This window comes from Gallinula chloropus (assembly GCF_964237585.1).
Source record: "Gallinula chloropus genome assembly, chromosome: 5".
NCBI classification, from domain to species: Eukaryota; Metazoa; Chordata; class Aves; order Gruiformes; family Rallidae; genus Gallinula; species Gallinula chloropus.
The window spans coordinates 21305324-21326262 of record NC_140090.1 but is presented as its reverse complement, the minus strand read 5'-3'; the positions used below and the strand labels follow the sequence as shown (position 1 = coordinate 21326262).

At 38.1% G+C, this 20939-nt stretch overlaps 1 protein-coding gene across 1 annotated transcript; it reads right to left on the bottom strand.

Annotated features, from left to right (window-relative positions):
• Positions 1-3618: 3618 nt before the first annotated feature.
• On the bottom strand, positions 3619-20630 carry PPIG (peptidylprolyl isomerase G). Its single transcript, XM_084264306.1, has 12 exons — positions 20550-20630; positions 20368-20442; positions 18086-18193; positions 17573-17617; positions 15657-15744; positions 14540-14569; positions 14313-14452; positions 7855-8059; positions 6665-6832; positions 6099-6183; positions 5176-5312; positions 3619-4886 (listed from the first exon to the last, which is right to left on the bottom strand). The coding sequence occupies exons 1-12, from the start codon at positions 20608-20610 to the stop codon at positions 3767-3769; spliced, it is 2262 nt and encodes a 753-aa protein (XP_084120432.1). The 5' UTR covers positions 20611-20630; the 3' UTR covers positions 3619-3766.
• Between the last annotated feature and the right edge of the window lie 309 nt (positions 20631-20939).

Genomic DNA, 20939 nt, shown 5'->3' with positions numbered 1-20939 from the left:
TGCTCCAGGCTGACAAAATAAAAGAAAGAATTAACTCATGGCTGCTGTTAAAAATACTACCACCTTTTCTCACAAAGTTGTTCCTCAAGTATCAGAGAGAGAATAGATAGATGATTTAAAAGAGAGGTCTTTAATAAAGCACAGTATGTATATCTCTAGGTTTTCCATTATTAGAAAAACCCTAAAAGCAGGGATATCCATCTTTGTCTTAGACAAGTAATGAGTCTACTATGCCCCTAGAAAGCGCGTCCAGAAATATATTATTTACTTCAATGAAACAACAATAAATCAACAGTTCCAGGAAAGGTGGCTAAGGGACTGCTTCTTTACATTAATTAAAATCCACGTGCCAGGCTGATGCTATTACCAATCAGACATTGTTATGGGATAACTGGGAATTCTTCAGGGCATCTGACAAAGACCACTGCAAAAAAAGTTTGTAGTGTGGGACTTCCGGTAGCAGCTAATCAGTTTCAGGTTAAAATAGTGACAACCAGATAGAAGAAAGGATTAAAAATTTAACTGCTGTCTCCCCCCCACAGAACCACAACAAAGCAACAACTGAAACACTGTCTAATAGTCAGCAGACAGCAACACGTATTTGACAGCCAATCGTGTCTATATAACTTCCCGTTACAGTCAGTCACCCTCAGTAAGAATTTGTGTTTCTGAGATGATGGCAACACCTAGAAAATTCAACATCAAATAACCATCTCTGGGAAAGCTAATGGCAATACCAAATTCAGCACTCCACATACACATAGGCTGTGTAGTATTAGTAAAACGCCAGTATCTGTTGTCAGGATGCATGTCTAACCTTTGGAAATCGTTTCCAGCCTGTACATACACTTAACACATATGGTTCTAAAGCCAGCCTAGCACTCCCTGCGCTCCTTTTTACCTTCGGCCCTGAGGTTCACAAATTCTCTGGAATACGGTCCCGAAAAAGCCATCCTCTAAATGCTCTACAAGAGAAGGCCATGAGCACTGTGTTGATTACCTTGATTTCAGGTAGGCTGCCAGTTCAGTTCCCTAAGCGGAAAGGACACGACCTGTGACACCGCTGCGAGGTGGCCCCGAGCTACACTAGCCTACAGCACAAGGTGGTCACTGTGAGCCTGGGAACAGGAAAGCTCTGCCATTAAGGGCAGAAACTGTTCCAGGACAGCAAGAACTCACTGGTGATTGGGGACAGCATGTTGTCCATCAGATTGTGCTTCAGTCCCACTGAATTTTTATCAGCGTTCTCAAAATCCAGTTTGAGACAGAAAAGCACAAATCTGGCAAATCCTCCCTCTTACAAAGCAGGACAACTGTTGTTTCAGCATTTAAACAAAGTGGTTGGCACTAAAACAATTTACCATCAAATACAATACAAGCAAGGCACGTGCTCACCAAGAGATAAAGTATATCCCATCACCTCCAACTAAAAATATCCAATTTTTTACGAAGTAAATTAAACACAAGAGAATGAGCTTTGTGCCACCAACTCACATGAATTCCAACATGCTATGACATTAGAGCTTGCTCAATTTGTACAAATATTTTTCTGATCTGTAACAAAGAAAAAAATCTGTATGAAAGGGCATACAAATGCATCTTTTGAAATAACTTAGTTACACAACTGTAAACTGCAATTGGATATAATCCCCATGTTGAGATTCTAAATTAAAGACTAACATTTTCAACAGTTCCTATGGATTGCCTTATTGCTGGCTACTTGCATTTCTTCCCCCTCTTCTACAGCAGTCAATACAGCTGCAGGGCTTTTTTTGTTTGTTCACATGATTACATGAGCTTCAGTGGTATTGGCAGGAATACTCTCAGTAGTGCAAGCACACTTGTTCAGCAATAGTTTGTGTGTCAGCACCAGAAAAATAATGAAAGAACATCAGTTTTTAAAAGATATTCTGAAGCAAGTGGCAAGCACAGCACAGTAAAAATGCACCACGGAAGACTTTGTAGAAGCTGCCACATGATTCTCTTAAGCATAACCTCTTAGCTCTTTCTCACTACAGTCCCTCAAAATAGAACTACTTCCCCAAAGGCACGCAGAGTTCAGATGGGCTTCCCGCAGAGCGGGCCTGCTATACAGGTCTTTGGTTCTGTCTTAGCAGCTATTAAGTAACAGCTGTATAATCCAGCCCCGCGGGGCTTGGGAAACAGTTTCCCGCATTCCATGTGAAATGATCACGGCAATGCCAAATTCATACTAAAACATGAGAAAAAAGTAGTTGATAGCCAAAGCAGCTCCACAGCAGCTCTGTTCTGCTGAGATCTAGCACTACACATTTTGCTTTCTTCTCTTGAAAAGACCAGTTATCTTGTTCACAATCCTGTATTTTTCTTGTGCTTTCAAAACATAACTATTTGCTTTCCTTCAGAGTAACAACTGTCTGAATCGTTCCAGCAATTCTGCTAAGCTGCTGTCAACATAACACTGACCACAAAGTGGGTTCTAGAGCAAAAACGTCAACAAACTCCTAACAAAGACAAGAAGATCAATGTACACCATACAATCAGAGATCTGCCCAAGAAAGCCAACTACTGTTGGGGTTTGCACCACATCTGTCTTACTCTCAGCCCACCACGTTCAGTTAGCACATACCGGCTGCTCTCTGCTGATCACATGTATGTGGGCACTCCTGCTGCAACACAAGCCAACCTCCTTCTCTTTCGTGTGAAAGTGTGGTGGTGGTAGAAATTGATGGGTCCTAGAAGCAGGAGAGGAAAGCAGAAAAGGGATGGCATTGGTTTGAGGAACACACACACATAGTTGACAATGAAGAGGAATTCACAGTATAGAGAATGAACGAGGGGATGCAGGGAAGAACGCAAATTTGGGGTTTTTTTTTAAATTAAGAGCTTAAAACATTACTTGGAATTCTGCTTCAACTATCCCAAAGCCCAGCATTGGAGAACTGCAATAGTTTTCTCAGACGGCTAAGGAGCAAGAGTAGAAAGGGGTTCCTGGTTCCTTACTCTGATACCCACTGTGGATTCTGGTAATGTTTCAACTCTGTGCATTCAGTATTTAGCCACTGAGGCAGGGTAGGCTGAAGCAACCAAGCTGAATTCTCTGTGTACACAAACAGGAGAGCATGGAACAGAGAGAAGGAGGTTATGGGGAAGGGGGGAAAAAACCCAAAATCACACTGATGAGCACTTCAAAAATATTTTTTAGGACAAATAAATCCCAAAGATGGATGACTGCTTTACAGCATGAGTTCTGCTATTGGCACTGACAGAATACAAGCAGCTAAGATCTATTTAAGTTATCTTTGTGATTACAAAAAAAACCCCCTTAATTTTGTGTGATGGATTTATGCCCAGTTGAAGTACAGAGGTAGCAACACCCAAGTGATGGACACTTGCAACATTCTCCTAGCTTTAAGATATGTAGCACACTTGCAGCTTTCTTCTTCAGACATGAAACAAGTTTCTTCACAGACAGCCATTGTTTGCACTAAACTAAGTTCATCAGATTAAAAAAAAAAAAAAACAAAAACCCCAAAGTGGCATAAAGTCACCTTCCTAGCTGCCAACAAATGAGGAGAATACATAAACCAATGAAATATTTAAAACACAGCACACTGTATTACACATATAGTTCAGTTTTCATTTCAAGTTTATTAAAACTTTTGCAGTACAAATGATCCAGGTTTTAGATTATCAAAAGACCAAACTGAAGTCCACATCTTTAAAAAAGGCGTTCCCCAAAACGTCTCTAAAACTTTGAGACAATGGAAACATTAAGTCCACAAACTCATCCATGCCTGTCATCATCTGTTCCAGGACTTGTTTCATGATCAGATTTTTTATCCTTACTAGGGGCATGATCTCTTTCCTGACTCTTTGATTTTTGGTTTATTTCTTTTTCTGCTGAGGATCTGGTCTTTTCCTTTTCTTTACTGCTGCTTGAGTACGATTTTTTTGATTCTCTTTCTTTGCTACTTGGTCTCTTTTTTGAGTCTGGACTTCTATCCTGATCTCTACTAGACTTCTTTTCTTTGCTGGATTCAGGACTGCTACTTTCTCGGCTTTTTGAACGCCTCTTCCTTTGGCTTTCAGAATCATTCCTCTTATATGAGCTTCTGCTTTCTCTATTTGAATACCTCTCTCTGTTTCTGCTTTGACTTTCCTCCCTCTCTGAGCTCCTGGAGTCTCTCCTCCTCCTGTTTTCTCTCCCTCTGTATTTATCTGGTGTACCTCTCCTTTCTCTGCTTCTTGATCTTCCTCTTCTTCTCGTCTCTCTATCTCTATTCCTTGAATAGTCTTTACTCCTACTGCGATCTCGGTCTCTGCTTCTCGATCTTCCTCTCCTGCCCCTATCTCGGCTTTTGCTTCGATCCCTTGTTCTACTGCTGGAACTATGTTTTCCCCTAGTATGTTCACGCTCTTTGCTTCTGGATTTACGTTTCTCCCTGTCTTTACTCTTCCTATGGTCTTGTTCATTATTTCTTGAGCCTGCCCTTTTACTTCTCTCCTTGCTCCTGCTTCTTTCTTTATCTCTCCCTCTAGAATCATAGCGCTTTTCCTTTTCTCTACCTTTCTCATGGTCTCTCTCTTTGCTTCTTGATCTTATTCTCTTTTCATCATGTCTACTGTGCTTAGAGTCTCTTTCTTTACTTTTTGATTTCTCTCGGCTCTTACTATGGCTTCTAGATTTAGCTCTTTTCTTGGCCTTGCTTTTGTTATGCTTGTCATCTTTTTCTGAATTCCTTCTCGTGTCCCTGTCTTTACTGCTGGATTTGTGATCTTTTTTCTTCTCTCTTTCACCTCTTCTGCTTGGACTTTCAGAAAGTTGTCTGTGGTCCGATGTCTTTCTCTCTTTTCCTCTTCCTGGGCTTTTTTGATTATCTTTCTTGCTTTCATTTATTTCACTCCTTGGAGAGAGAAAGATAAAGTTTTTAAAGTATTTTGGATCCCTACCGTTTTGAAAAATTAAGTCAGGAAAGTAAGACAGCTTCACAACAAACTTAGATCACGTTAGGTCAGGTGTGTTAATAAGTATGTAGTTAAAGTAGCATGATTAAAATCAGACACAGTTAAGTAATGGGATAACCAAGTCAACAGCCTGTTTTTTTAAATTAATTGTATGTGAAAATCTAAGATGACAGGTATTACTTTTAATATACAAAAAAAAAAGTTAAATCGAGAAAGAAATAATCTTACTTGTCCCCCTTTATCCATCTTTCTCCACTAGACACTCTCATTCTTTGAGCTCTTTGCATTTCTTGCCTCCAATGTGGAGGAGTTTCACTTCGTCGGAATCGATCTCTTGACCTGGATCTGGAAGGTGTCCGGTAACGCTTGAGAGGCAGAAGAAGAAATTTGGTGTAAGCTTGAATTTCACATGCTGTGACAGCTAACCAAGACTTTTACCCCCGGTGGTCAATTCTACATGTATGTACTTCACATGTATACACTGAATTCAAATTGACTAGTTAGTAAACTTACTGAAAAATATATCTGACATTCAGCTAAAGAGAAAACACAAAATGCCCCATCAAATAACTATTTTCAAGGTAACTTCTATTTTAGTATTTCTGAACTCTACTGAGAGGTATTTTGTTGCTTTTAACTAGCACCAACTTAACTCACTTTTCTAACGATGAAAACTCCTACTAGCTTTGATTAGCAACACGAAAATCATGTCACACTTCTTCATTTAGGTTTTCACTAAAAATTTGAGGGATAGATTTCTATTACTAAAAAAAATTTCTACAAGCACTGCATAGCATATGACTTCACAAAATCAGAACAACAAATCTGATAGCTCCCTCATGCCCAAAAGACAAGGAGTATTCCCCACATTCCCAACACTCATGTCAGACTGGCTCTGTTCACAGAACTACAGGAAAACAAAGAAAGCATTTTTCCTGGTTTTTCTCTCCGTCCTTCCAAGTGAACTCAGTATGCAAATGGGAAACTGATTCCACTTTACTTGTTGTCCCCCTTCAAGCCTCAGTCCCCATATCAACTGTGATACACCATAAATCCTGCCTTCTGTTTTTTAAAATCAACCACCCTAATGAAAATGTTTAGTAGCACCAGCAGGAATACTGTTTATTTGGAGAACAACTGTAAACATTTACCCTTGGTCCTCTTCCTTTTATTTTCCTTCCAGATCTGGTCACCAACAGCCTCCTCTGGTATGTTGATTGCGAATTCGATAGATTACTAAAAATAATTTTAAGAAGAGGGATATTGTTTATAACATCAAAAGAAAGACAAAATAAAGCCAATTTTAAAACCCCTTCAGAAATTAAACTAAATAAAATCATGTGGGTGTTGTAATTTACCACACAGTAATTGCCACAAGGTAAAATCTTCAGATTGTGTAATAAAATATTTTACAAGATTTCAATTTTTTTCCATTTTTGAGTGAACTGTAAGCTTGTATTGGACAGTTCCAATAAATTCTAAATGAGACTACAATGCATTTTACTTTGTTAACAAACATAACTTTTGTTATTTCACTCTTAGAAAACAGTTTAGGGAATAAGCCTTTGTCCTAAGGCTGTAAACTGGAAAATCCATTTCTCATCCAGCAGTATGCAGAACATGGAACTGTTTAATAGGGAAAGGACTTGCTTAACATTACAGTTCTAAAATGTGACCATAACACTGTCAGCACACAAACCCAAGACAGACATACTACCTTTCCCTTTCCTTCTCTCTGCTTTTCCTCTCTTTTTCTTTCTCATCTACTTTAGGAGGACTTTTCCTCATCAGGAATCGATTTTCAGGTATAGGAGGAATTTCTTCAGGACGGACAGTAGATAATGGCTGTGCTTCTGGATTTTCATCTTCACTTTCACTAGATGAGCTTTATTTTTGTAATAAAAAAAATAAATTACACTTAAAGTGAGTTGTTTGGACGAGGGAATCCCTTCCAATCTATTTAAATAATTTAGCAATTCTCATAATTCAATACCCAATGATACAAGAAACTCAAGAAACAGCTATTTCAGAAGTAACTTTTTTCACTATATTTTTGCTCCAAAACATACTTCAGCAGACTTCTGACCAACGTTTTTAATCTAGGAATTCCAATGGTGCAACACTGTCCATGCATTTACTATTTAGATACAGCTTTTAAAAAAAAAAATCTTTTAAAAACACTATTAGGAGTAAAAAGTTGTAGTAGCATATATGTAATTGGCTACAAATTGTTGTAATTCAAGCAGCTGGTATAAAAAAGCCTGTGTGAAATGGGTTTACTCCCACAGAAACAGTGTTTAGGCAGCATTGCCTTAACCAAAGGTTTCTTACATTTTACTCCTAGCTCAGAAAAACATGACTTGCGTCTCATATTGACCTATAACCAAAACTATTAGATTAGAAATAACATTTTCAAACGCAAGACTGCCTTTTGAGCTTTATTACCTCCCAGTGAAATTGCCAGACTTTTGGCATATCAGACAGAAATAACATTAAACTATGAATTATTAATAGTTATTAATTTATTAAATTATGTTTAGGTTTCGGGGGGGGGGGTGTGTGCTGCATCCTACGTTCTTTTAAACCCCATTGCATATATTTTAAATTGACTTATACAGAAGTGAATTGAGGGAAACAAACTATCACCAACCATTCCACTCCAAGCACACCTGCAACTTTTAAAGCCAAATATATTTAAGTCTTAGCCCACTCCTTCACAAGCTGCAGCATGTATGCACATGGACACTGTTCTCTGCCACCATATCAGAAAAAATTAAGTTTGCATATGGAAACCAATTTAGTCTTAGACATCAAATACCTAGTCCATTGGTTACAGAATACTGTTCTTGTAGCATAGATGAGAAAATGGTACTGCAGGGTGTATATGTAACAAATGTAAAAATTGACCTTTTCTTGCTTTTCTTTCTCTTTTTCTTTTCTTTCTTATGTTTCTTGGAATTTTTCTTGTGTTTCTTTTTTCGTTTTTTAGATTTCTCTTCTGAAGCACTCTCAGAATCTGATGATGAATCGGAAGATGATTCTGAATCACTTGAACTTTCCGAGTCACTGGATGAGGAAGACGATTTGTGCCTTTTCTTTTCTTCTTTCTTGGCTTTAAGTCAGGACAGCAGAGACAGGTTTTAGTATCAAACACTTCTAAATAAATCCAGAAAAAAAACCCTACTCCAGTACTTTCCTGAACTTATAACTGTGTTGTGATCCTACTTCAACAAATACTTAAGAACAAATTGAAATTTGAGGAAACACTGTTTCTCCCAAGTACAGTAAAGGGTATGTTTCAAAATACGAAGAAGTTTCCAACATTTTGTATTTACAAAGCTCTGAAGTACTTTAAACCTCAGCACAGGCTTCCGTTCAGAGCCAGAAATGAATTTTAAAACCATGTATGAATCCTAGTGGAAAGTACCAGCCTATTAGTTGTACTTCAGGCAGCTTCTTTATGACAGATAATGCACTGTGGCAAATTCATATTGCCTCTTCACAATTGGACATAACTGTGTTTGCTTCAGAGTAGCAAAGTACGGACGTATTACACCAACTGCAGGCAGACAACTACAGGTTCTTGATGGAGAAGAGAGTCGGCATTTATCAGAAAAGCAATGGTTAAGCTTTCATTCATAGCATCATCTCTTAAGAGCAATACTTCAAATAGATAAAGCTGCGACATTTTGCTCCCATCAATCCTTCTCATCTACCACGCCTTGCGCAGAACACCTTCTGGCTATAGGCTGCGATGAACTGATGTTCTAGATCTACCGGCAGCCTTCAGTATTGTTCCAATACTTTCGTGACAATACCCACAATAAAAACTAAGACAGTACTGTTTATCTTCAGTAAAGTAATAGATGGTAGCATTAGATCATCCATGTGAGCCAACACCTCTCTTGTGACGACAATTCAGTGTCCCTCTGTCAGGTCTCCCATTCAGAATGCTGTGACATGAACAGTGATGAAAGATTTCCTATTCACAGTGATGCACAACACTTGCTTCCAGAATAACTGGTTGACAGCATAATAATCTGGGTGACAGCAAACTAGTGAGTCTTAGTTCAGGTAACTGGGGATCAGATGCATGTTACAGGAGTATCTCAGCAAAAACAACTAAATACAACATATGTTGGTTTCCCATTTTTGCAACCATACTCTTTATGGATACTTTTTCCTCCTTTGAATGTCACCAAATCCTCACACAAGATGAAACTTAATCCCACTGCACTGAATTGCATTTTTTTTCAGATTAGCATCACAGACCCAAGTCATTCATACCTGTGTGACTTCTACAATAAGTTCTTTCATGGTGTTTCCCGTGTGCTTATTCACAAGCCTTATTTGATAAAGACCAATGAAAGCCTGACAACCAACTGAAATGCAAACGCTGGACTTCAAAAATAACATCAGTTTTCTAGTCATTTCTCTGTGGAGTATAAACTAGCAAGTTGTCTTACCCATTCAGGACAGCTTGCTGATTGAAATCAGCTCATTCTTAGCAGAAACTTTTAGAGTTTCCTGCAAGATGCTGCCAGAAGATGGGCTTCTTGTATTTTTACTTCCCTTGTTGGTCCAGACCAAGATACCTGTTTTGGTTTATTTTTTTTTTTTTCAAAGTTTTGTTCAATGTCCTTATTAAAGCACTACATTTAATACAAAGTCTCTGAACTATTTTATATCAGTTTTAGATTGTCAAAGTAAATATACATTCACAGAGTATAGAAAATACATATTTATAAAAGAAAGCTGAAGAGCGTCCAAATTAATTTCAATCACAGAGGTCTGGTGACACCCAAAAATGAGAAATCTCACTTGAAATCCAAATACCACGAACACAAAGAGTGCCAGAAAAGTTAACTGATTTTTATGTGTTCTAAGACACTTTTGAATGCCGCTTCTATGTGCAACACTTCTTGTTTTGACCCATTCAAAAAAACCCACTATACTATTTTCTACGTATCTTCAGTCAGAACAAGAAGTTTTCAAGCTCAGTCTCAGAAATGTCTGAATAAGACATCTATAAATACAGTTATTTCTTGTATTTTCTCCCACTTGTATCTGTTCTACTGCGTCAAAACCTGAATGTAACAGTTTTATCCACGTTCTTGTAACAAGTTTAGGTATCTTATAGTTACTACTTTAAAATGAGTAAGTAACAGATAGAAATGGAGGGGAGTTAGTGAGCAACTACTTAAAAAATAATGTGATTCTTAACATGCAGCAAATAATGTCATGTGGCAAATGACAAGGGGAAAAAAACCCTAAACCCCCAACCAAAAGCCCATAACTGTTTTTACAGCAAAGACAAGAGTACCTGGCAAGAGGTTTTGGATATACTTTCTGGTGACATCTAACTATCTCTGTCCAGCAGCAAATGCCATTTTGAATATGGAACCAACCCCTGGCCAATTACAGATCACAGCCACTACTGAAACCAGCCCTGCAGCAGGAAGGTCAGCAAGAAAGAAAACCAGACTTCTATTTACAGTCCAACTGCTCCAGCTCATTAGCTTCAGGATCTTGTTTCAACTTATGACCACATCTGAAATAGATACATCACTTCCTACTCCATTCACTGTGACCAGGGTCACAGTATTTGCCAGACTTCATGAATTTACACGACCATGCTGCAGAGCACAGCCAAGTGCACTCCACATCTCAGCTTGCTATGCACTACAACAAGGCTTACCTTAGCCCCACGATACCAGATTCCTGGACTTGAAGAAGTGACCCAGCCAGAAAGTAGCTGGGCTTACACAGAGAAGTCAAACAGATGAGGTTGCAGAAGTTAACCTCAAATAGTTACCTTACAACAAGTCAAATAACCTGTGCTATTTCGTAGAATGGCATGGTGAAAGGAGGTGAAAGCCCTTTCCAGCTTCACTTTGAACAGTTTCAGCCAAAGCCAAACCAGTTAATACTGGGGCCAGTTCAATAGGAAAAGAAAAAGAAAAAATCTGTAACAGAAAAGTCTGAAGCAACTGTTCATGGCAAACAGCTTGTGGTAAGGGGCTAACAATGACATCTAGCAAGCTTGCAGAAGAAATGAGTGCCCTAGGAGCTGAATGGGTAAGAAAGGCAGGATACACAAACTGTAAGTCCAGGTAAGGCATGCCTTACCAGAATCACCACTTTCTAAGACATGCTCTTATTCCACAGATGTGATACTTAAATGTGCAACTTTGCACTCAGCATCAGTGCTCGATAACTCGTACCAGTATTTTTGAGAAATTGTACTGACAGAATGACCTAATTCCAATGTTGTTCTGTCTGTATTGCAGAAAGCACACTTTAACAAGCAGCATTGCTACAGGAACACCTATTACATGAATGAAGATCATGAACCAAGCCTAGCACTGCTCTGGGCAGAATCCCCTAAAAATACAGCTTTCCATGAGAAATCTTAATTAGAGGTTCTTGTCAGAAACTGCCCAATGCACAAAACCATTTCATTTTTTTGTTTGTTTTTGAAACAAAATGTCAGTGGCTTATGTTCTTGAAAACATCCTGGATACACCCTTGATTAAGCAAAGTCATGATCTCAAACAATGCAGCCGGGCTTGTTTGACTAGACCTCTTTTTGCAAAACTTTGTCAATTGGTATCAAACTCACATCTGTCTTAAAAAAAATAATTAGTATTGTGTACACTACTTGTTCCACACTTTCTTAAGAATCGTATTAGTTTAGCTAGTCCACAATAACCTTTCTAAATATTGGCTTAATATGCCGATTCCTCCCTGCCCCCAACTTTAGGATTTTCCCTGGAACTTCTCTAAAAATAATACCACTTCACTGGAGAGTTTATTCTTTTCTAATTTAGATTATCTCATTCACTTTCTCTGAATCCTCCAACTTTAAGAAACAAAAAGAAGTGAAAATCCCAAAGGAAAAGACAGCAAAGTTCCACTTTTCTATGTAATCATCCTCTCAAATCCCAGGTGAATGCTTCTGATTTAGGCCTCTGCAGAAATGTAACTGTGACTGCTTTCATTCAAAGTATCAGGAAGTTTAGCCAGTCACGATCCACTCATCCCTAAATAAATCCAAGTCTTTTATTAAAAAAAAATATAAAAGATTGCTTCCTTCATAGAGCACTTTGTCTGGATTTTCCTAACGATATAAAAAAAAAAAAAAAATCGCCTTTCCTCAATTTTAACCCAAGAGAAAAACATTCATACCAACCAAGTACCTAACTTCTACTGTGATCTCATCCACTAGTGCCACCTTGGCTTCCCTGCTAAACCTGCCAGGAATGATCAGTTCTATTTGTATTTCATAAAGATTCATCTAATTCCTTCCTGTGTGTTGCCTACCAAACAAGTTCATACAATAAATAGTTGAATTTAAGCTTCCCTTGCTATCACAATGTACCCTCCCACAGAAATTTGGCTATACTTTCCTCTATGGCAATCTTCTTATTCCTTTGTCTTAAGAACAGATTCTTAGAGGCTGTCTCCTCTGGTAAATGCCTGTTTCACAGCATCAGTTCCCTTTTGCCTGCCATAGTAATCTGCTACAAACAGTTCTGCTGTTGGATCACTCTCCAAGGGCCTCTCCTGCTCTGCTTGAACTGCAGCTTAGAAAATTTCCTTCTGCTGTGATGACAAACTGTTCCTCTCACCTCCACTGTCTCAGGTCATCACAACGCACTGGTGGTTCCATGTTGTGTATTTAGCACACAGTTCCAGCCACACCAGCATCTCTCACATCAGCGTCAGATTTCCCTTTGCAGGTCAAATGGACAGCCTTTCCCTTTCAATAGCAGGGGTCTCCACTCATGGTCTAGCAGACTCTGCTTTCATAAAGCTGGCTCTGCATTAGTGTCCATTAGGCTCCATGTATCCCCAAATTCAGCTCTACCCTCCACCTGCCTGATCCTGGTGTCTGAGGACTCTTGTCCTTCAAACACTCCTGCTGCTCACCATTAGCTAGCACTGTGCCTGGGGAGTGTGCTATCCCATCGCCTTGGCATCACTTTCCCTCTGTGGCACACCAGACCATCTACAGGAAGTAGAGTCTCCAGGATCCCAGCAGTACTAAGACAAAGAGACCTGGGTAGGACAAGACGATCAAATCTTTCTAGAAGCCTGTTCTCTTTCAAAAGTTAAAAGGGAAAAAAAAATTATTTTATTCACTCTTCTGATGACAAGTATCTTAACGCCCTGCCTAATGGCTTTACCTCATCAGACTGCTCAGTGCCAGAACTCAATTTCAAGTGTTCTAGAGCAGACTGAAAAAGGATTGTGGTACCACTGAAGATGTATATACAAAGTGGGTAATCTCACCCACTAGCTTCACCCATTCAATACCTGTATTGTTTTACTTAATTTTCTAACAGAATATCATAGTCCTGAATAGTGTCCAGAAAGCCAAAATTCTGTCCCAAGACTCAGGGTGACTTATGGCTCCTGATTTCTCAAAGGTTCTAGAACTGCCTCAATAAGGTAACTTCACTTGCAATTCTGAGGTATTTAAGAGATCACTTCAGACCCCAAATTCATTCTGCTAGACATCACAGCAGGTGAACACAGAACTGCATGAAAAAGGAGAGGAAGAACTAAGCAGCTCAAGTTTGAATGCCTGCATTTTCCTTAGGCCAAAGAAACAACTACTCTTGTCTTATGCTTCAATATCCTTGATGTGATCCCTCACAGTACATTATCAGCAGCAAGTGCTACAAATGAAAAAGCATGATGATCCCTACCATAGTTCCTACCAAATGTGCATCCTGGGTTTCTCCTAATGAGATCCTCCAGTGCCAGACCTGTCTAAGATTGAGCCTTATTCATATGGGAAGCAGAACCCAATCTCCAATACCACGTTCAGCTCTGATATGGCAGAGTAGGCCACTCTTTCCAGAAAGGAAAACAGGAATATGGCAGAACTGCCTAAGTATATAGTTCTTATTAACTTAGAAAGCCTATCTGCTAAAGGGAAATCCCATTCCAGCCTTTCATACTCTTAAGTGCCTGTTCTGAGGATTTTCCTGAAATAAACTTGAAATAAGATCAATACCTGCAAAAAAAAAAAAAGCAGCAGTTATCAAATAAACTCAGACTACCCTATGGGACAAGTACTTGCCAGCTTTTATTAAGATGTAGCTAGGATAAGGAAATCCAAGACAGGAGAAACTGAAGAAAACATGTCTGATGTTTCTTCAGCATCTTTCGCATCAACATCTTTTAAGTTTTTTTAGAAAAACTGTACCGACACGGCATTCACCTTTTCAGCAATTGCCCCTCCATCCATCACAAAGTTTCTAAATCTCTTTAAGCAACCAACAGGAAAAAAAAAAAAAAAAAGAGCAAAATTACCTTACAGTTTACATCTATGTAAATGTACAGTTCAACTTTACCTTTGGATTTTGGAATTAGCTCTCCACAACTCAGTATGCGTACTTCGGCATATGGTTTACTAGATGCATCTGTTTTCTGGTTTTCTATTTCTCTCACAACTTCTTGACCTGAGATGACTTGTCCAAAAACAACATGATGTCTGAAGATTTAAATAAAAGTAAGGATACTTAGTCCTTAATGGTCTCCAGATAGTTCGCAAACAAAAATAATAAGAAGAGATATTTACCCATCTAAGTGAGGTGTAGGTTTAGTTGTTCTGTTGTTTCCAGATTTTAAAGAGAAAAACAAAGTATTAGTGGAAAGCAGTCAGCATCTGAAGCGTGTCACATAAAATAACTTCCACCTTTGTATGTGTAAGACAACTAATAAAACTGAGCAAATACAATATCTATATAAATAATTCTAAGTTTATGTAGTTAAAACTATTTAATTTTGTTTTATACATTAAACTACCTATTCAATTAATTGGCTTATCACATTTTACTGAAGAGAAGCACACACTTTTAGACATCATCCTCATATAGGATAAGGACTCTATTTATTATATAAATACTATTAGGAACAAATCTAAAAATTAAGGCCTCCATCTCAGAGCAGGAAAACTGCAAATAACCTCCTATATATTAGAAAATAATCAGAAATCCAAGGAAACAAAAAATGTCTGTACATATAGATTATTTGACATAGAAGTAGAACTGATTTGTCCTCAGCACTCCCCTATTACTAAGGCATACAGCTGTCAGCCATGGCAGAAGTAAAAAACTGAAATTACTACAGTAATGATCAGTCAGAAAAAATGAAGTAAAGGTCTAATGGTAAGTGACATTCACAACTCACCATGCTAATTAAGGTCATGAAGCATGGGTATCAGTGAATGTTTTCTGTAGATAAATTAAGATTTAAGAAGAGTCTGCTGCAATGTATTTCAAGCATTTAACTGCTAATGAACTGCACTAGAAAGTTATTTTGTGACCAAGAAAAGCCCCTCTACTACTTCTCAGAACACCAAGAACTGTTTTGCTTCCTTCCAGAACACACTTTGATGAAAGCGATGAGAGTTCTACAAGGAACCTACAGGTTTGCTTCACTGCTCATGTCAGAACAGTTATGGAAAAAACTACCAAAAGCACTGTTGCATGGACAATAAGTACTGAACACAAGGGTGCTAAAAACAGTCAGGCTTCCTAAACAGAGCATTAGAAAAATGGCTACTTCCATGTAACCTTGTGAAAAAACAGCAACTTTGGGTCTGCACAAGTGCCGGTCTTGACTATTTAAAAGTGTTACCTTTATAGCTACAGAAGACAAACCACACACACATTTCAGGACAGTACAATACTTACATGAAGAACTGTGAACCATTTGTATCTTTCCCTCGGTTAGCCATTGAAAGGAGAAATTCTTTGTTGTGCTTTACAGCAAAGCTTTCATCTAAAGAAAGTATTTTCAGATACTTGAAATATATCACAGATGCTTAGATAAGTGGCGCAATATAAGTAAACTCCTCCCTTATTACATAAATCTGCTAGCCACTTTAGTAAAAAGTATTAAAGACAGTCAAAGTAACAGCTTTTTAAAAAGATAATCAGTCCTTCCATTCTATATAATGCAATTTAATAAGGAGAAATATGAATTAATGATTTATAGTCTGAGGAAAAAAAAATATTACGTTCAAAAGATTAATTTCCTACCAACATTAGTGGAAACGTCAGTATTTTAATGTTTCTTTCTATTTTGCACTTACTGATTACTGTCTCTTTGGAGCAGTAGCTTTTAGCTGTGCATTAACTACTAAGAAACCCCTCATTTTCAGGCAGCTTTGTTTATTATTTTTTAATATACAGGGTCATCCAGTTTGAGAGCAATCCCAAACAACTTCTGTTTGTCTGTCAGATGCACAGATGAACTATCAAACTGGCCATTATGAAAAAAGGTTTAACTTGAATGAAACCTACTTTTGATGAGCACATCATTTTAACAGTTCAAACTAAATCCCAATGAATCTGTGAAATGTAATCAACACTCTTTAAGACATCTGTAAGATATTATACTTTCTCCCTCCTTCCCTAAAACCGCATAAAGGCTGTCAGGAGGTCCAAACTCTTCAGACAGAGAAAATTTGCTCAGTGTTGTCTAGATACAGATAGCAGGAGCAAGCATTGTCAAAGTACGCTATCTGTAAGGCTATGGTTTCACATCACACTGCGCCACTGGCAGTGAAAGGGACAACCCCACTCACTCTCCCATCACCGATACAACTGCTAGCTGGCATAGCATCAAGTGCCAATCTAATCCTATGGCAAGCTGGTTAAGAGATCCACAAAAGCAAACACTCCAATAAATTCAGTTTCACACTGTGGCGGAGTTCAACAGCCAGAAGACAGGCAGAGGTTTGCTCCTTCTCCCACAACCATACACTTCCTAAAACCAAGCTACTTATTTGTGTTGTTGGTTCTGATGCCAAATTATTGAATTAGTTCCCCTCACTCATATGGAAATAAGTCCTTTTGCTTTGCTGCAATAGTCTTTGGTCATTTTAGCATGCTGGATCAACTGAAAGATTGATCTGAGTGACAGCGAGTGCAAGGTAAGACCTCCTCCCTCTTCTGGCAGCTGCAAACTGTTGCATCAACTCAAGGTCTGATATAAAATTGCAGCCAGGCCCTACTGAAGTAATGAGCAATTATCTTGATTTTTTTTGTCTGCAAGCTCAGACAAGAACCAATGTTAAAAGAAAAACGTCAAGGAGGAGGGATGAAGATAACTGCTCCTGCTGATGGCAGCTAGCCACCACACAGGTCAAGAACCACTCCAAGAAAAAGAGATGCTCCACTACATTCTGATCAAACACAGGCTGAGAAATGCACTTGAGTGCAGAAGAGGTACTACTTCTGCAACACTGACTGAAAAAGGACTAGGACTATGAGAAAACTGATGGCCTCTACCACTAATTCCTTGAGTTTAGGAAAGCAGGGCTTTATGCTTGCTTTTAGCTAGCTGTTCAAGCCAAGTTTATATTTAAAAACAGTATAGAAAAATGTAAATCTGTTAAAGCAGACAAATACAGAGGAGATGAGTTTTCATTTTTCATTAGAACGATGCGTATCTTAAAAGTAAAATAAAAGCCTAAACTGGATACCTCTTAGACAAGGCAAAATCTTAACAAAAGTAACAGAGTTCCCGTTTACAGAACAGACTACAGAATGTAAAGGTGATTCCTTACCAACACAGACATAAAGCAGACTGGTAAAACTCTTACCTTCAAAAAAGCCACCATAAATGGATTCTCCTCCCCTGCCATTTCCTTGAAAGAGGGAAAGAGACAGTTACAACTTAAAGCAGTGATTAAGAGTCACATTATGTGGAAGGTGCTTTATAACACTAAGCACTGAGCCAACTGCATCCAAGTCACTGACATTATTCTTCAAGATATGCAAAGAAAATCAAGACCAATCTTTGTAGTCCCAAAGCAACCTCGAAGAAGAAGAAAGATTTCTCCCATGGTCTCCCTCTTTTTAATTTATTTCCCAGCAGCGGATACAGTATTTAAGCCTCAAATTTAAACCTCTCAATATAAAGTACTTAGTACTGAGATTGCAGAGCAAGTGTGTGTTTACACAGGTATACAAGTTTTATCTAAGTTTTCACATAAAGGTTATTACACAGAAAAAGCAGTTCAATGACAGAATAATTTAAGTAAATAATGCTACACAGAACTCCAGCAATATTCCATTACATAAGCATAAGTTTTCTTCAAACATTCACATCATACCTTCACTGAAGTCACCTCCTTGGATCATAAAATCTTTCACAACCCTGTGAAACAGACAACTTTTGTAATGCAATGGCTTTTGGGTGGATTTTCCTGTACCCTTTTCACCTAAAGGAGAAGAGGAGGAACAAAACCCAAAATTACTCTTTGCAGCTGTAGAATCTTCAATACAAAAAAATACTATCATCTCCTAAACTCTGAATAATTAGCATGTGAGGCAGATGCATACCTACAATACCAGCAAGAAACTAGCATTTAACAAAGCAGAGCATAAATTACTTCTGTTTCTATAGTTACACTAAAAGAACTCCTCACTAACAGTAGCATACAACCCTGGTCTCTTCCATGCAAACTGACTGAAATTAAACAGCCAGATTAGGTTTAAAATAATTGGCATTGCTCAGAAGACTGCAACACTAAGACTTTCAGTTATAATATGGCAAGGTTAAGCTACCATAAAAACTGGCAACAAAACCAAAAAAGCAGGGAGGAGAAGGAGAAGGGATCTTGTTCTCTACCCTGTTCACAATCACAACTGCCATCTTCCTCCCTTACGTTAGCAGTGGTGCTCAAGACCCACAAGCAAACTCTCTGCTTTGGCTACAACACTACCCACTTTCCCAGCTACCCTCAAATAGACAAGGTCTCTGCTGAGTTGGCACGATGAATGGCTGATGGTGGGTCCTGTGAATGGCAGAGCCAACATCAAGGTAATAGTAAGGTAATCAGTGGGAGTATGTTAGTAGGAAAAGGATCTTCCTCTCAGTGCCGACAGACCATTAGACTGTACCTTCCTATGATCTTACTCTGAGCTATTACACTGGCAGCTTTTGTCAAGGACAGTTGACTCTGAACTTACGGTGCCTCCATATAGATCTGACTAGCCAGAAAAAGCACTTTGGATAGGAACTTTCATAACCACTAAGCTATATCTGTCCTACTAACTTGGTATACGCCTAACACATATATGCCAGGAAGACACAGACCTATCCTTGTTTCAGGACAGCGCATACTTTTCAAATCCATCCCTGCCTCCCTCAATAAGTAAGGAAAATAAAACTGAAATTAATTAATTTGCTGATGAACAGTATCATAAACACTCTTCCCATATATTTTCCTCACTATTCTTCAATAGGTTAATGTAGCAAACAGCTTAATCATCTGAATTTGATTTTTAGTGTCAGCTGCTAAGTATGAAGTCTGTACTTGTTCCTGACCCGAAACACTACTGAAAGACTTTAAGTCAAGAATTTAATGCAGTAGCAGGGAGTAACATTTTCATGCAGCAAGTATGACTTCTGGGCAGTTAGTAGCAGATCATGAATGCCACAGCCGTAAGATTACATACCCACAGCCATTAAAAAACATCGCTTTAAGGCTAAAATTTGTTCACATATTTTGATAAACTGATTTTGTCCCAGTAAACCTAGCATTAGATCAGAAAATACATATATGCCTGCAGACACCTTGAATGGTGCACTATTTTAGATAACTTGATGTGAACATGATTATGCATCCACACCTGATTCAGATCATATTAGTACTGCTAATATTCAATACTTTTGCATTCAATCTTAACAGCTATAGAGCCTTGCTCTGAAAAACAACAGAGCTGAAAGGAAAGGAAGCATAAAATGCTGAAGACAGAAAGCATACGTGCTATTTATGTGTTCACAGAATTATTCTTGGGTTAACAGATTCAAGTTTTGTTCAACTGTCAGCATTTTCACCAAAAGCATGCAGTCCATAGGACAATAATTCTCTTTGGAAATGCTTTCAGGAGACAATGTTCTCAATATTTTGTTCCAGAAATAACCTGAATTTGAATAGAAGAAATCGCCAGTCTCCATCAATAAAGAAAAAATAAAATGAAGTAATATTAACGAGTATCAACATTACTTTCCAAATACCTCAAAGCATCATAAATCTGAAAACTAAGTCCGCACGGTTGACCTCTAATTGGCCACCTTTCAAGGCTGGATGATGTTACATAATGTGAACGCTAATATCTATGCTAGTAACAGAAAATCAGCTTACTGTGTCCGCATTTAAAGTTGATTAGTATATACTCCCCACAACATACTAAGCCAAAGCTACAACTGCTTTGATTCTATGTCAGATGTGTATGAGAAATCAACTAAATCCCAGAAATAAAAAGAACCAACATTTCATGTACTTATTTTTATATGTAATAAAGTGTCAGGAAAAAAATAACCCTGATGTCAAGCTAGTTAACATGGTGTTATGTTCAACATTACAAACAAAATTGAAAATCTACAAACCTGTGCAAAGGCAACGAAAATTCTCACATGTCTTTGGACACACATCTGAAAACAGTTCAAAGACCACTCTCCCAGCTAGAAAGAGAAAGCCATATTTATTATGAAGGTAACTGTTATTTGTACTATTCTTATATAACTTATGCAAATATCATGTTCCTGAATGGGTATTTTCATTTTCTTACCAGGTACATTGTTGATGGCTATGTCAAAAAAGCAACGAGGTCTCTGGACCTTTACTCCCATGGCTTCAAATGTTTAAAATGCTGTAAATAATAACAACAAAATTCAGGTTTCCCTTTTGCATAGTCAAACTATGTGTAAGTCAATGTAGAAGATTTTACAAAGACAACAAAAATTGCAGAAAAGCAAACCTTTAAAAAAAAGAAGTATTTTGAGATGTTCAGGAAACACAAAGTATTTTAGTTCATTTTCATGTTCCATAGACCAGAATGAGCGATTTTATCCATGTCTGCTGCAATAGTAGTGAATTCAAACTTGAGTGCCATACTTCAAATACAAAAAGGCAAGATAATGTAAGGTACAGGGATAATAAAGCTTCTTGCTATCCAGAT